Raw genomic sequence first — 14,930 nt, forward strand, 5'->3', positions numbered from 1 at the left:
AGTATCCATCAGGGGGCCATCCTCACGGTTTGAATTCCCGCCCCGGTTGGCGTCAGAACTTCATGCCCTGACTAGAGTCACAGCGCTCCGCCTTGCCATCCTAATTTATCCGTCAACAGAGCTTTCAGCACGCAGCAGACCATCCTTTCCGCGCCGCTTTGTCCCAGCACGCAAGAATTGACATCTAGTCGACCATGCCAACCGAGCCTCAGTTACTGCAAACGTCTCCAGAAGCAGTTGAAATCTACCACTGGGTTCACCCGAATGTTGGTAAGCAGATTTTCGGCTTCCAGACCCCCTCGCTCTGCCCCTTGCCGCACAGGGGTAGGTAGCCGCGCGCGCGCCACGTGCCGAACCAAAGCTTGAGAGATGGCGGCGTCGTCCCGTCCCGTGGCCACGTGGCTGTGGATCGGATTAGAGGAAGGAACTGAGAACTACAACTTTTGTTGGTCCAGCCGGGTTTGATGCAGTCGCTCTACAGAGTTCTGGGGGGGCGTGTTGCTTGTAATGGGATGGGGCGGTATTACCTGGGTAGCGAGTTTGTGGTGGGGAGACTTCATCACAATGCCGCCACCTGAAGGGGCAAGGAGCAGCGGTACGTCAGAAGTTTTGAGGACACATGAAATTCGGCTGTAAGAATCCACAGTCCAACGCAGCTCCTGCACACCAAATCCTTTTCTTTTCAAAAGAGAGCTCTTAAACGCAGGCAGGTTCTTGCGCATCACCGCCATCTTGCCACGCGAGCGTACTCGTGACTCCCCTCCGAGAAGCAGGACCATTCTTCAGCTCCCATCCTTGGCTTACTCGAGACTTTAAAGCCCTCAAACTCGGTGTTTTTATCCAAGAGGAAGTTGTCGTACATGAGCCCCACGAAATGCGTGCAGTCGTCGTCGGTGAAGTCGATGTGGCCGGGCTCGGGGTCGTAAAATATCTCGCCCTCGCCAGTCTCGCGGCCTCTCATTCTGAAGAAGAGGCGGCGGTGGTTGGGCGGTAATGTCCTTTGCTTCTTTGCCGCTGGGCCGGCGGGGACTGGTGCCGCGCGTTTTCTGGCGGCTGTCGGTTGACGCTCTTCCTCGTCGTTGTCTTCCTCGGGCTCCTCTTCCTCGTCTACGTCCTCATCGCTGTCAGAGTCTAATTCGATGGCCAAGGCAGCCACTCTTTCCTCTGAAGGATCCAGTAGCATCGTCCCCTCAATGACACCGAGTTCATAGGCCGCCTGCAACGAGCCGTCCGCGCCCGAACTGATGTCCAGCGTCAATTTGGGCCCTTCTGAGTAGCCGGTCGTGATCTCGCTGCAGCGGACAATGTACGACCCTTTGCAGTTCTGCAGCTCGAACGGCCGTGGAGACTTCTGACCAAGTTCAGAAACAAAGTCATAATGTCCCTTCATCATCACTTCCCACACGGCCTCCCGCTCGGCCGCTTGCCTTCTCTCCTCCTGCTTTTCGAGGTCGCGAGCCAGATCCCAGACCGCGGAGTGACCCCATCCGATGAACAGGATTCTGTTTTTGTCCGCGCCGCCGCTTTTGGTGTGGAGACCGCCGATGTCCCCGGCGAGCTCGTGAAGCTCCGCACGACTCGGACTGTCGAGGCCATCCAGCGCCAGTGGCTCTGCAGTTTTGGTCCTGTCCGAAGTCCCGTCGGTCAGGAAGTAGAACTCCAGGAAACGGACGGGATCTTGCTTGGCCCTCTCGCTGGGCGTCGAGCAGTTTGCAAATGCTTCTGAGCCTCCTGGTTTCCTTCTCCTGGCCCAGAAGACTGCGGGGACTCCGGACATTGTGCTGACGGTTGGGAGAAGCCGAGTTGGTGGTGGAGCCGTCTGTTGGCCAGAAAGCGCGTTCGGACGGAGATGTGATGGAATGATTAGTTGAGGTTGGGCAGAGCTACCTACGCTGTTGTGGGAAAGTGCGCAGCAGAGAAGACCCTCGGGCGTCGTTTGCATAGTCTGGGCCTGGTTTGAAAACACTCGGTGCTTCAAATGCACCAAATCAGGTGAATTTCGACTCGCTTGGGGTTCGAAGAAAAAAATTTACAACCCAAAAGAGATGGCATTTGGCGTCTCAACGACGCGACTAACCCGTCAAGTAGGGTGACAAAGAAGACAGGGGTGACTAGCTTTGCGGTGATTTCGTTGGGGCGAGAACCTCAGAGGAGGCCATCCACCATGACGTGATGATGGTTAGCGCCATCTCATACTGCTCTAAGCCTGCCTGCCCTGTCCTGGTGCGTGTTCAGCAATCACGAGATAGGCTCCATACATAAAAACCTCAAAGCTCGCGAGCGAGTGAGTGAGTGCTACGTGCACCCAACCCCACGATTCGCCGGCGCGAGCAATATGGCGTTCTTTTTGTGTTCCAATATTGAGACTTCCACTCATCATCGCTTGCGCTGGGCGGCTTTCTTCCTCTCTCGCTCTCATTTACCATCGCATCAAAATCTTTGAAAGGAGGGTGGAGCTGTGGATGATAGTCTTCACAATGTTCAGATAGACTAACCGGGCTGTTGATGCGAGGTCACCACATGGACGGACACTTGTGAAGTGGTTGGTATACTGACTGCCAAGATGGATGGGTATGAAGATTGGCTATTGACTGATTTCTTCTCTTCATTAACTTCACCGACACGCTGATGAGGTCTTTGAAGCAGTAGGGAGCAACTCCTGCGCAAGCCACAACCCCGCCACCTCATTCGTCGGCGCTCTTCCTCGAAAACGGTACCCCTGGAGACACGATTGACTGCCCACAACCTCGCACAAATATTGGGTTTCAACGAAAGATCTGCCGTCGTCGCGTCGTCGATTTGGCGCCTCCTCGTACGACGGCATCTGGAAACGAGAGTCAAGTCTCGCTGAGCAAGATGAATTACTTTCCTGCTGAAACTGTGCATACGCACGATTGACTGAATGCTGCTAATGCTAGCAGAGAAAGAGGACGACGAGGAAAAGGGCGATGCTGAAGGACCACCTGCGCAAGAAGCATCAGTTTCTGATCGAAGGAATGGAGATTCAGGGTTGTTGTCGTCTTCTCACCTCGACCAAACGCCGTCGCCCAGCACCGCGACGTGGCTCGCACCGGACGAAGGACGGCCTCCTCCTGCCGTCGTGTTGGAGTAGCCCGCTGTATCTCATCAGCGACGTCTTCCATGAAAAAATTGGGTCGGTCAGAGCACTCACAAAAATTCGACGACACGCCGCCCTTGCCCTGCGGCAGCAAGTCCTGCTTGACCTCTCCGCCTGGCGGGGCGTATCCCTCGTTATTCGTCACGGCCGCCGCCACCTTGACCCAGAAGTCGCACGTCGGCTTGGACAGCTGCGGGTCCTGGACGAGGTCGAACTTGGATATCGTAATGTTCAACACGTTGGCGAGATTGTCGCCGCGCGTGTCGACCGTCGGCCACGAGTCGGGCATCTGGATGCCGTTCGCCTTGAGGCGGCGCGCATTGGGGTCGCCGGTGAGGGCGAGAGAGGTGAGCAGGCTGCGGTACGACTCGACAAACGTGCTGGTGCCGTTGGGGATGAGTTCGGGGAAGAAGAAGGTGGGAAGCACGTCGGCGCCGTGCGTGTACGGCGGCGCCGCGTACGCCATGTTGTACACCTTTGTCCGGCCCGTCTTTTCCAGCGCGAGGGCCAGGTCGACATTATTGCAGAGGAAGCGGTGGTCGGCGACCATGGCCTTCAGGCGCTCCGACTGGTTGGTGTACTGGCTGGGTTTGGTCGTTGCGCCAACAGGGGGATACTGGGTCGCGATGATTTCGGGGACGCCTTCGACGGGGAAGTAGTAACGGACGTAGGCGTCGAAGTCCTCGTTCGTCCGCACGCGCGGATCCACGTAGTCGGCGGCCTCGTCCAGGCAGTGCGAGATGATGACGGCGTCGACGCCCTTCCAGTAATTGCCGCTCTGCAGCTCCAACGACGCCATCTGACGGACGAAGCCGCCGTCGGCTGCCGGCTGGTACGCGCTGCGCTCCTTGTAGGGCGTGAAGGCGCCGGCGTCGTTTGCTCTTTTCAAGTCCTCCGGGCTCGCTCGTCGCAGACAGTCGACCCCCTGACCTTCGCATCCGGCGTTTTTGGAGAAGTTTTGAAACTGGACTTCGAGCGCCCCTCGCCTGTCCCACCGCAGGTCGAAGGCCGGACTCTGCAGTATCGCGCGCCGGAACAGCGGGTCCTGCTTGCCGCCAAAGGCGGTCATTTGGTGCAGCACGCCTCCCGCGCCGGCCGACTCGCCCATGGCCGTGACCTGGTCGCGGTCGCCGCCGACGAGGTTGATGTACATGTTGGTCCAGTTGAGCGCGGCGCGCTGGTCCCAGAAACCCGCGTTTGGCAGACCCTCTTTCTCCATGGTACTGCCGGCCAGAAACCCGTAGGCGCCGGTACGGTAGTTCGACACGACGTAGACGACGCCGCCCGTCTCGATGAAGTTGGTCCCGCCATAGACGTTCTTCTCGCCGTACACGTACCCGCCGCCATAGAAGTAATGTATCACGGGGATCCTGCTATTGGGATCTTTGATTCCGGCCGCTGGGACGAAGACGTCGAGGTACAGGCAGTCTTCCGACGTCGAGCTACTCCCTATGTCCTGGATGTTTGTCGGATTGCCAATGCCCGTCTGGACGCATCGAGGCCCGTAGTTCCCGTCGATGACGGTGCTGTTTTGGGCGGGGGGCTGCGGCGGTCGCCAGCGCAATTGACCGGTGGGAGGAGCCGCAAATGGAATATTCCTGAAGATGTACAACTAAAAGAAAGTGGTTAGAAGAACCTGTCAAGTAGACCAAGTGTACAGCTTACCCTGTTTGCCGGATCATAGCTCTTTGCGAGAACGCGCGCGTACGGCAGAGTCAAGACGGGCAAGTCAGTCGAAATGGACTGATCAAACGCAACTCCCAACTGGGGCTGCTGCGATTGCACCCCTGGGACAATGGCTGTCGAAGCCACTAATACGGCGCAGAGACTGGCAATCGACGGCATATTTGGGCAATCCTTCGGAACGACCGTGAGGCATACTCAAACGACCAGACTGAACAAAAGTTATACGGGCTCTCCTCAGAGGGAGAACGCGCGGCCATACATAATAGCCTTGTGACTTGTTGGGCTGGCTGGCGGTGGAGGAATCTCCAGGGTAAGGCGGGAGGAGAGGATGATCGGTCACAGGGGCAGCCGTTCCGCCAGAACCAGTTGGACGCGGTGCTTTGCGATGGGAAACGCGCATGCCGGCCAATCGGCTCGCCGTGGCCGCTCAGCAGAGAAGTTTATATTGAGCGGGGTGGATGGGAGATTTTGTTTTGGTCCGGGTCCGTCCTGTTCGGCTTGCCCGCGTTTCAACCTCCGACGTCATGGCCGACTCGTCGCGGGTGTTCCCTGTGTGCCTGCCGCCGCCCGTCCAAAACAATGCTTGGATGGATGGCCGTTAAGCTCAGGACCAAGCTCAGAAGTTCCCGCTAGCCTACCGGTGCATTGACTGGACTTCATCCTGAAGGTGGTGTTGCAGCGAGGAAGTGTTCGGAATGTTGCCTGCAGACTGATTGACGGAGATTGTCTTGCCGACTGGTGTGAGTTAAGCTTATTTGCAGCTCATCCCGCCCCGCCCCGTCCACGGCTTTCTTTTGGCATCGATGAAGCGAAACGTGGGCGTCATGGTTCAGCCTGCGTGGTTGTCGATCATGATGTTCGCCACAGCACGACAGGAGGAAACTACGGAAAGGTCAGCTCGAAGAATGTGGGGCACAAGGGGAGCACTGAGATGGCCAAGTGGCCAAGCCCCTGATGATGACTGCAGGGAGTATTGAAGCAACGCTGCGTTAGTGTTGGCATTTCTTTCGAAGCCGACGAAGGCGCCTTCAATTTGAGCTGACGCGACACTGCAAATCGCACCAAGAAACACTGCAACGTATCAAAACACCCAAAAGCTCTTGAATTCTCTAATGCTGACCAAAAAAGCGACTTCTAGGGTATCTGTCGCGTTATGCATCTAAAATGGGTTGAGAAGCGAAAAAAATGCTATGCAAAGAAAAGAAGATCCTCGTCGCGTCATTCATGCAAGACTCCCGCTTAAGCAGACGCCTTGATGATGTCGGCCGCCTTCTCCGCAACAGCGTAGAGGGTGGAGACAAGGTGACCGCAGACCTGGAAGGGGAGGACACCGGCGTCGACAACGCGGACGTTCTTGGTGCCGTAGACCTTGAGGTTGGTGTCGACGACACCGCCGCGCTCCTTGGGAAGCATCGAGGTGGTGCCGACGGGGTGGAAGTTGGAGCGGTAGCCCGACTTGATCCAGTCGGCCCACTGGGAGTCGGTGGCGTTCTTGGGAATGACGTCGTAGCCGGGCGAGGTCTCGCCAGCAAAGTACTGGTTGAGAGGCGCAGTTTGGAAGAACTCGCGGATCAGCTTGGCGGTGCCGACCTGCTCGGTCGCGTCCCAGTCAAGCTGGAAGTAGTTGGGGTTGATCTTGGCCGAGGAGCTGTTGGCGCTGGTGATGTGGATGTTTCCGCGGGAGAAGGGAAGGAGCGACCAGAACTCGACGGTGAAGGAAGTGTCGGAGGGAGTCACGAGAACCTCGGCGAGAGGAACCTTGTGCTTGAAGATCAGGTCGTACTGGACGTCAAAGGCGCTGCTGACGAGCTCGGTAGAGATGACGTTGTCGACGCTGTTCTTCGAAGTCTCCTGGGAGTACTTGGCGAGCTTCTTCTTGACGTCAAGAGCAACGGCGGCAGTCTGGTTCTTGAGGATATCCTCGACGTTAGGGTAGGCAACGAAGACCGAGGTGCCGTCGAACGACTTGGTAGCAGTTCCGGTGTATTCGTTGTTGGTCTGGTCTTGGAGCGACTCTCCGACGCTCTTCAGCTCAACCTTGGCAGGGACACCAGCAGCCTTGAGAATGTCGGGGTTGCCAACACCAGAGAGCTCGAGGAGAACAGACGACATGAGGGCACCAGCAGAGAGGATGACCTCCTTGTTGGCGTGGATAGTGCGAGTCTGGCCGTTGCTCGAGACAACCTCGACACCAGAGGCGACAGCCTCGCCAGCCTCGTCCTCAGCCCAGACGAGCTTCTTGGCTTCGGTGTTGAGGAAGACGTTGTAGTTGGTCCTGTTCTGGTAGGGGAAGTAGTAGGCACGGGCGGCATCCTCACGGACGTTGAGCTGAGTGTCAAGAGTCGAGGGGAAGACGTTGAAGCCGGTCATGTCACCGCCAGCAATGTCGCGGTTGTGCTGGACACCGAGGTTGGACCAGGTGTCCTTGACCAGGTCGGTGACAGTGGAGTTGACGAGCTCGCTCTTCCAGCCAACCTTGAGGGGACCGGTGGTGCCGTGGAACTCGGGGTTGTAGGTGACGCCATCAGCAATCTGCTGCTCGGTGGGCGCCTCAACACCTTCGCTCTTCAGGTAGTACTTGAAGAGCTCGTTCCAGTTCCAGCCCTTGTTTCCGACCTGCTCCCAGGCGTCGATCTGGACGTCTTGAGCACGGGTGTACGCGAGACCTAGAGAGCCATCAGTGTCTGGAAGCTTCTTGAATGTCAAAGTCACTTACCGTTGATGGTCGAGGTACCACCAAGGGCCTTTCCGGCGCGAAGAGTCTGAGGCTTGCCACCAGCGTAGGTCTGGTCGACAGTCTCGTAGGCCCAGTCAATCTCCGAGCCAAAGGCCAGACCGTAGCCGTTGGGGTTGGTGACGTTGACGTTGTTGTAGACGGAGCCACCAGCTTCAATGACAGCCACCGAGACGTTCTTCAATTCGGAAAGACGGTTGGCAACGACCAGACCCGAAGTACCACCACCAACAACAACGTAGTCGAAGCGCTGCTCGTGACCATGGGGAAGGGCGAGGGCGGAGGCCGCAAGGAGCGGGGCCGCAGTGAGGAGGCGGGAGTACATTTTGTTAGACACTCCTGGAGTCGAAAGATCGTCTTGCTGGAGAACTATCCAACCATGGAGTTTGCATGCTCCTTATATCAAGGCCCGCGTCCCTGCTTTTTCACCTTCGGACTTGACCATGACACAATCTTTGCTTATGGCATCCATGAGGGAAGCTTTCCGCTGTACGCTTGGGAAATCGCAGCTTGGTAATGCTGATCAATTTCCATAGAAGTGACGCACTGGTAGGCCTCAGAAGTCGGTTCAGGCCGACAGGGATGCTCGTGAATGGGCTGATGGAGCCTGGAACTTTCGCCTCTGTTCCTAACGGCCGGGTCGTGCCGAGCGACCTGCAGCTCCTGAAAAGTGTAACAGCAGCTTCGCCTATCGCATGTGGCTGTCAGGATCTCCAAGCCACAGTCTCAGTCTCGACGACGATGATACATTGCCGGTTGCGCCTTGAGAGCTCTGTGTAGCCATACTTTGGAGAAATCTTTGGCCGTCGCGCGGAATGTAGGAGCGTCGGCGTCGCGGTCCGATATCGACATTGCCCAAAACAGCTCGCTTTCGGTCTGCTTCTCGAGGTTGACGACATGGCGGTGCATGAAAATTTCTCGCGACGGTCGGCCCGAGTACGGAAGCTCCAGGATCTGTGCCGGGCTTGCAGATTGAGGCTCCATAATTTCTTGACCTTAATTCACGGCGTGCCTGTCGAGCAGCCCTACCTTCCTCATCCAACATCTTGCCGTGCGATTGATAAGATGGTGGTTGACCTTCCTCAACCAGCTCTCTTGTCTTGCCGCCTCTGGAAGGCTTCAAACATCTGTATCAAAATCAGCAAAGTGCTAGTCCACTTCTTGAAGTTCCAAGCACTTGGAAGATAGCTTGATCGGCGCCACTGAGCTCATGGCTCGGCTTCCAAGACGTGCTGCGGATGCCCAGCCCTTCATAGATTCCGCGTTAGCTGAGAACGAATCAAGGGTCGAGATTGGAACCTCTCATCACATCTCATTCCAACTGACACCCTACGGATCACCTCCAAATAGAGTGTGCTCCGGACCACTTGCTGCCAGGCTCGCAGAACCCTGAAGTTTGAACCAATGCTCGCTTGCGGTTGCGACTCATCACTTTTGGCAGTCTCAGACGTTCTTGGGTGCTGTCCATGACAGTTGAGCTGATTCGAATTGCTCTTCTCGTATTTCATCTTTGCTGTCTCGAGCCCAGCGGGTTGCACGCGAACCAATGCCTTGCAACGTGCAACGACCTTGGCAGGACGATACCTACCCCTTGAGCACTCTCACCGACAGACTCTCTGCAAAACATGCGCAGGAGCGGCGTGGCTCCAGCGCGGTACCGGTGGTGGTTGGAGCTTGGGCCTTGGTGCTGCTCGATCGGTGCTTCAAGTCGCAAATCACGCCTTGGAAGCGATGTCGCCTTCCCGCAAGGCCATCACCACGGAGAGCTCTCTATATTGCAGCTTGCTTGCAAGCCATGGTCCATCTTTGTTCTGAGTGGGTTGTCCCTAGGACTTCAAGTGGCCGTGTAGAAGTAGCATCAGGCCGGCGAATGAAGGGTGAAGTCAAGTGGTCGCGTTCTCACGATGTTTGCCACAAAGTCTCCCCATGACGGAGCACGAATCATTGCTACACGGGCGGCACCTGGCTATAGGTAAGCAAAACCTGGCACTTATAAAGCGCGCCTATCTTTCAAAATGCCTCTAAAGAAGCGTCTGGCGTGTTGCTTGATGCTTGGACTGCGCCATCTGTGCTCCGAAGACGGCGCCGGCGCCGAGTTGTGGTCAGCGCCACAGCCGTTCCCGCCGCTGCGTCCGTTTCCCCTGCAGGAGTCCAGAGTCCCGCCGCTCTTGAGCATCTGGTCCTTCACCTTCACGGATGTATCTCCTTTCATGCCTCGGACGCTAGGGCGATGTTTCCTTCGCCTTCAGATAAATCCGCTAGGTCCACATCTTATTCCGACTGCAATGGACCCGGAGGCGTCGGTAGATGGTCATTGATGGCGAGTTGGCCATGTCGCAGACGCTCAGTAATAGGTCAGGGAGAAAGGCCGTTCTTGGACTGTACTTGGCATCGTGGAATCGAGCGTGTTGGTGCGAGGAAAACGCCTGACAAAGGCGTTGCGGCGGTGAACGCTGTCGTGGTGGCTGATGTCGATCTCGTATGTCTCATTGCCCGAAGGCCATCGCGATCAGTGATAGGCAGACATGATAGCGTCAGAACTCGAGATACTGAATAAGGAGGCTTGGTGGTCGTTGTGTTGCTGATGAATCTTGAACGGATTCGGGAGCGGACAAGCTCCGCAACCTCCGCGTGCAGGCGGAGCGGAAATCCTCCACTGCCGAAGCTTCTCCGTGACAACCTCACTCGGTGGACGGACGTCGACGACCGTCATCAAACGAACGTCTACAAAACGCTCTTACACGCCCGCTGTTGTTGAAGATCTGATCGAGCTTTTGCACTTTTGCGACCTTTTCTTGGACCACTGGTTGTCGCCTGCCGCGCGTACGCACATCCGCCGAGTCCGCTGTCGGACCTTTGCCTTGCGCCGTCGAGCCTTTTACGTCAGAGCCATGCGAAAATCACAAACAAGCAACTGGGGTTGAATATGGCAAGATCAGAAGACATCGAACGACAAATATATTGCAGGAGTTGGGGCGAGCACAATCGAAAAGCAGATCTCATGAGATGACGCTAGTATCGACAAACTACTGGCTAAGCAAAAGGCCCTAGATCTGGAAAAGAGCAACAGGAAACTGAGAGACTATCGCGAAGTAGAGATCATCTGCAGGCTCTGAACTGCGTGTCGCGAGACCTAGCAACACCAACCTGGTTATGTTGTGAGAATGCAATACCCCCTTGGGTCACCTCTCCGAGCAACGGTAGCTTCTCCTTAGAAATTCCGATGGCTATTCTCTGGCGGTTCTTTCGTCATTAATGTTGGAGCGTCGACGTATGTTTTTCTCTGCCTGAGGTTAAAGCTCAGGGCTTGGGGCAGTGGGATATGCGCTCCAATGTGCTCGCTCTTCGACGGTCGTAAGCCGCGTCTCAATAGACTCAATCGCTGAACTTGCGGCTGTCGTTGACTCCATTATGCTCTTCAGATTTGCGAGAGAAACAACTAACCGGCCGTCGGAGTTGGTGCAAAGAATTCCGCTTTCAGTCAAGCCTGATTTGAAGCCGGCGCTGTAGCCAGCATGGTATCCCGCATCGTACCCGGCGTCCAAGTGGTTTTTTCCGTCGTCGGTGCCTTGCTCTTCCCATGTACTTTCGCACCAAATGGTTCTCGGGTCGCTTGGTCGGGGACATGCACTCTGGTTGTTGTCTTGTCCAGGCGGATCGGCGGGCCTGGTAGGAATTGGGATGGTTGGCGCGAAAGTCGTTGTACCCTTCCAAGCGACGATCCCCTCTCTTCTTAGTAGAAAGAGTGCATTTCGACAGAGAATGTCGAAAGTGCGCCTGGTGTTGGTCCCAACGTGCGAAGGGAAGCGGGAGCAGCTTGGGATCCGGTACTCAAGCCATTGCACTGCGTCTTGGAAAGAATCCGCAAGGAGTACCGCGGGGACCCTGGGTGAGTGTAAGGCAATTCTTGCAAATCGCCAGGACCAGGCCAGCTCTTCCTCTTTGCTGTTGTCAGTCGCTGACTCGAGATCAGAAGTAATACCAAAGGCCATACCATCGCTCCACTCGAGACGCTCACCAGGGCCGAGCTCGCCACGCAGAGCCCGAGGCGTTGGGACATCATTCTCGTCCATGGTTGGAAGTGTGAAGGGTCGAAGACGAAATATCGGCGTTCGAGTGAAGAAGATGCGAAAGAGCGAGTCGACGGACTTCTGGAGATTCTTGGGAGACAATGCACATGTGGAGCATGTACAAGAGAGCGGGTCGATGGTCTTGTGAAGATTTCTGGGAGACAACTCGCGCTGAGGGTGAGGACGGTCGAGGACAGCGAGGTTGAGGCAAGCGAGTTGCTTGCAGCGTTGAGCTTGCGCCGGTGAAGGTGTGCGTCGATGAGGGTTGGCGATGATGAGCCTGCGCTGATGGAGTGGAGAGGAAGAGTCGGGAGCGAGGCGAGCGAGAGGCTGAGAAAATGAAAGAGTAGGTGATGAAGAGGCACGAGAGGAAACTCGTGGACGACAAGGTGCTGCCTGCTGATGGGAAGAAGCCAGCGTTATCGGGTAGGTGCCTTCCTCGTGGTGTCGAGCGTGGGCGTCAAGCAAGCGCGCGTCTTCCAGCCGCCACTGCACATGACTTCGCGTCTACCATCCAATTGAGCGCCAGGCCAGAAGATTTTGGCAGGCATGCTTATCCGCCAGACTCTCGTACTATGAATTTGCTGTTTCGTAGAAGTTGACGAAGAGCAGGTCGGCTGGTACGGCGAGACCAGAGACAATCGAAACCCCAAACATACATAGAGTATCACAGAGCGCCCAATATCTTGCAGCATCAATACGGGACCATTCCGACTCTCAAAAGCTCAATTACAAGCTATGTTATCAGCCAGATATCCCTTCCACGGCCAAACTCCCTAATCACCAAGACGATTCTCTGGGCGTTGCCAACTCGCCGACATTACGCCTTTCGGCCACGCAAAACCCCAACATCAAACGTCGTGAACGTTTCTTGGCCTTGGCCAGCCGCCAAGTCGTGCAAGATTTTTCAAAATGGCCCGGGGTGGGTGACTGCCGTGACTGCTTACCTGCTTTTTCGGGCCGGCCAAGAATCTCACCAGACGTTCAATGTTGAATGTCGGATTACGCTTTTGGGAAGCCAAGGCTTGGGCTAGACGTTCGACGTTGGTTGAGCCATTACGCCTTTTGGCCACAGCGTGGTCCACGGTTGAACGTCTGGGAACGTGGGCAGTCAAGGAACGTTTGACTGCCCGGCCAAGACATGCACCAGACGTTCGAGGTTGTCTGAGTGATTACGCCTTTTGGCCACACAGCAATCTAACGTTGAACGTCTGGGAGTGCGGGCAGTCGAGGAGGATTCTTTGCTGCCCGTTGGAGGTGTGGGTAGTAAGTGATTACGTTACAGTCTGGAGATTGTCTGATGTGTTTGTCGGCAAGGTGGCGGACCTGGCTCTTCAGTGTCTGACTCTGGTCGCCCCATGGTCTCCAAAGACTGCAGTGGGCTACGAACGGAATGTCAACTCCAAGGTCTGGTGTGGTGTCCAAGTCGCGCGGCACACACATGGTACGTACCAAACTACCAACTCAAGAATTATCTACGCGGACTGATTCCTCCATGACTGGTCTCAACTCGATCCGTCGGAGTCAACATCACTCCCGCTATCCACTTCACTCTCAGGACTCCATTCCCCTCTCAAAATGTCCAGGCCAATATACAAGTCCGGAAAAATGCGGTGTGGAATGCAATCACCAATCAGTCCATCAAGCCTGGCTTCAAATGTCGTCGAAGATGACTCCATGTCCCCCACGATGACATTGTTCAGAATCTGTGGCCTTTCCGCTTCACTGAAGCTCTTTGCGAGATCCACAAATGCCTGGGTAAAGGCATCTTCCTTTACGTCGCCCTTGAATTTGTCCCTCAGCTCCACCCCCACGGTGTCTTCGCAGGTCGCAACAATCAGGCCGATGAAAGTCATGGCGACGATTGCATTCTCGCGCGTCTGAAATGGCGCACCCTCGGCAAGCGCTTTCTCCAGCATTGATTTGACGCTGCTCTTGATGGAAGTTGATATGTCATGAGCAGCCGTAATTTGGGGAGTTCCATTGTCTTCTTGGAATGTGTTGTTGAGTTGGACAAGCAGGTCTAGGATTACGCCGTCGAAGCGGTATACAGTCGGCTTGTTGATTTGTCGTTGAATACCTTGGCCAACGCCGTCGGAACGGGAAGCTGGAGGCGCATTGATTTGTCGTTGAGCACCTTGGCCAACGCCGTCCGAACGAGAAGCTGGAGGCGTGTCGATTTGTCTCCTGCGGTTCAACTCGGCGGCATGATTCTTCTGCAACAAGTCGCGGAATGGTGCATGCTGCAACGCATAAAGAGAAAGATGCTCCACCATTTGGTCATGGCTGAGGAGACTGATTGCTTCTCCCAGTGTGACAGGGTAAAGTGGTTTCGCTGATGCCGGAGTCTGCATCGAAGGAAGATTCCTGGAGCGAGGAGCATTTGCCGTGTTTGTTTGAGGAGGATTGTTCTGAAGAGCGTCAAGACGCCGCCTCCTCGCATCGACAGCTGCTTCGGGCTCTGTGGCGGATAGTGGGCGTTTGTTGGTCATTGGGATGTGTCCTGGGAATCTTCTGGCAGGCGCAGAACGCTGAAATAGTAGCACTGACGTTGAGGATGTCGAGATGCGACAGGGAATTTCCTTAGCCTTCGACACGGTTGCGTCAAGACGCGTCTGGGAAGACGCGTCGGTGACATGACTCGGAGAATGGTATGGGCATGGGTGTGTCTGACTCGTTGCAACAACACCATGTCTCTCATAGCACACTGTAGCAAACCACTTTCCATCCGATCGCAAGGATTCTCTCAGTCTCTCATTTGAGTATGAGGACCACCATGGCAACTCTCTTGACGCCGTCCACTGCATCTGGATACGCATTCCTCGCATCTTCTCTGACTTTTGAGGACCACCACCATGCTTTTGTAGCGTGCGGCAACCTCATGTCTTGATCGCAGTGTCGACGGAGACTGCTCTAGCTTGCCGCAGTAGCAAAGTCGTACAACAGGAGCTCTGAGCATCAAGACATTTGGTGATGGGATGGGTGACCTGTCAATCCAAAGTTGAACCACTGCTGCGTTCGTTAGCTGGCCGGTTGTGGCCACCAACTTGTCGTCAAATGGTCGTCAAATGGTCGCCAAACTGGTCGCCAAACTGGTCATCAATCACCTTCTCATCAAAGCGTACCCGCCCTGTACAAACTGCAGCACTCTGGTAAAGAAACATAGTCGGCCACCAAAGTACAAAGACGAGCAAAACCCAGCCGACCTGAAGACCGATTGGAGCGCAGAGGATGATCCCTAAGGCGGCTACATGGAGCATTCAAACACCCAAGGGTGACTCACTGTGCCGCCTGGTCGCCACCTGGTCGCCAAACAATTCGA

General features: G+C 55.7%; 6 protein-coding genes across 6 annotated transcripts; all 6 read right to left on the minus strand.

Annotated features, from left to right (window-relative positions):
• Positions 1-721: 721 nt before the first annotated feature.
• BKA78DRAFT_296862 (uncharacterized protein) lies at positions 722-1,777 on the minus strand (the record flags this gene model as incomplete). Its single annotated transcript, XM_066886674.1, has 1 exon — positions 722-1,777. One exon carries the CDS (start codon positions 1,775-1,777, stop codon positions 722-724), a length of 1,056 nt encoding a protein of 351 aa, XP_066742312.1.
• A 791-nt stretch (positions 1,778-2,568) lies between these two features.
• On the minus strand, positions 2,569-4,963 carry BKA78DRAFT_380877 (Alpha/Beta hydrolase protein; the record flags this gene model as incomplete). Its single annotated transcript, XM_066892980.1, has 4 exons — positions 2,569-2,963; positions 3,029-3,116; positions 3,173-4,730; positions 4,784-4,963. 4 exons carry the CDS (start codon positions 4,961-4,963, stop codon positions 2,915-2,917), a joined length of 1,875 nt encoding a protein of 624 aa, XP_066742313.1. The 3' UTR covers positions 2,569-2,914.
• A 1,080-nt stretch (positions 4,964-6,043) lies between these two features.
• On the minus strand, positions 6,044-7,863 carry BKA78DRAFT_296864 (choline dehydrogenase; the record flags this gene model as incomplete). Its single annotated transcript, XM_066886675.1, has 2 exons — positions 6,044-7,470; positions 7,521-7,863. The coding sequence occupies 2 exons, from the start codon at positions 7,861-7,863 to the stop codon at positions 6,044-6,046; spliced, it is 1,770 nt and encodes a 589-aa protein (XP_066742314.1).
• A 277-nt stretch (positions 7,864-8,140) lies between these two features.
• BKA78DRAFT_159111 (uncharacterized protein) lies at positions 8,141-8,938 on the minus strand. Its single transcript, XM_066883077.1, has 2 exons — positions 8,716-8,938; positions 8,141-8,665 (listed from the first exon to the last, which is right to left on the minus strand). Exons 1-2 carry the CDS (start codon positions 8,790-8,792, stop codon positions 8,227-8,229), a joined length of 516 nt encoding a protein of 171 aa, XP_066742315.1. The 5' UTR covers positions 8,793-8,938; the 3' UTR covers positions 8,141-8,226.
• A 1,893-nt stretch (positions 8,939-10,831) lies between these two features.
• Positions 10,832-11,611, minus strand: BKA78DRAFT_296865 (uncharacterized protein; the record flags this gene model as incomplete). The annotated part of the gene is made up of 1 exon (XM_066886676.1): positions 10,832-11,611. The coding sequence occupies one exon, from the start codon at positions 11,609-11,611 to the stop codon at positions 10,832-10,834; it is 780 nt and encodes a 259-aa protein (XP_066742316.1).
• Positions 11,612-13,104: 1,493 nt separating this feature from the next.
• BKA78DRAFT_159106 (uncharacterized protein) lies at positions 13,105-14,446 on the minus strand. The gene has a single exon (XM_066883076.1). It carries the CDS (start codon positions 14,434-14,436, stop codon positions 13,114-13,116), a length of 1,323 nt encoding a protein of 440 aa, XP_066742317.1. The 5' UTR covers positions 14,437-14,446; the 3' UTR covers positions 13,105-13,113.
• Between the last annotated feature and the right edge of the window lie 484 nt (positions 14,447-14,930).

Source organism: Phyllosticta capitalensis (genome assembly GCF_038381095.1).
Source record: "Phyllosticta capitalensis strain CBS 128856 chromosome Unknown BKA78scaffold_7, whole genome shotgun sequence".
Classification (NCBI taxonomy): Eukaryota; Fungi; Ascomycota; class Dothideomycetes; order Botryosphaeriales; family Phyllostictaceae; genus Phyllosticta; species Phyllosticta capitalensis.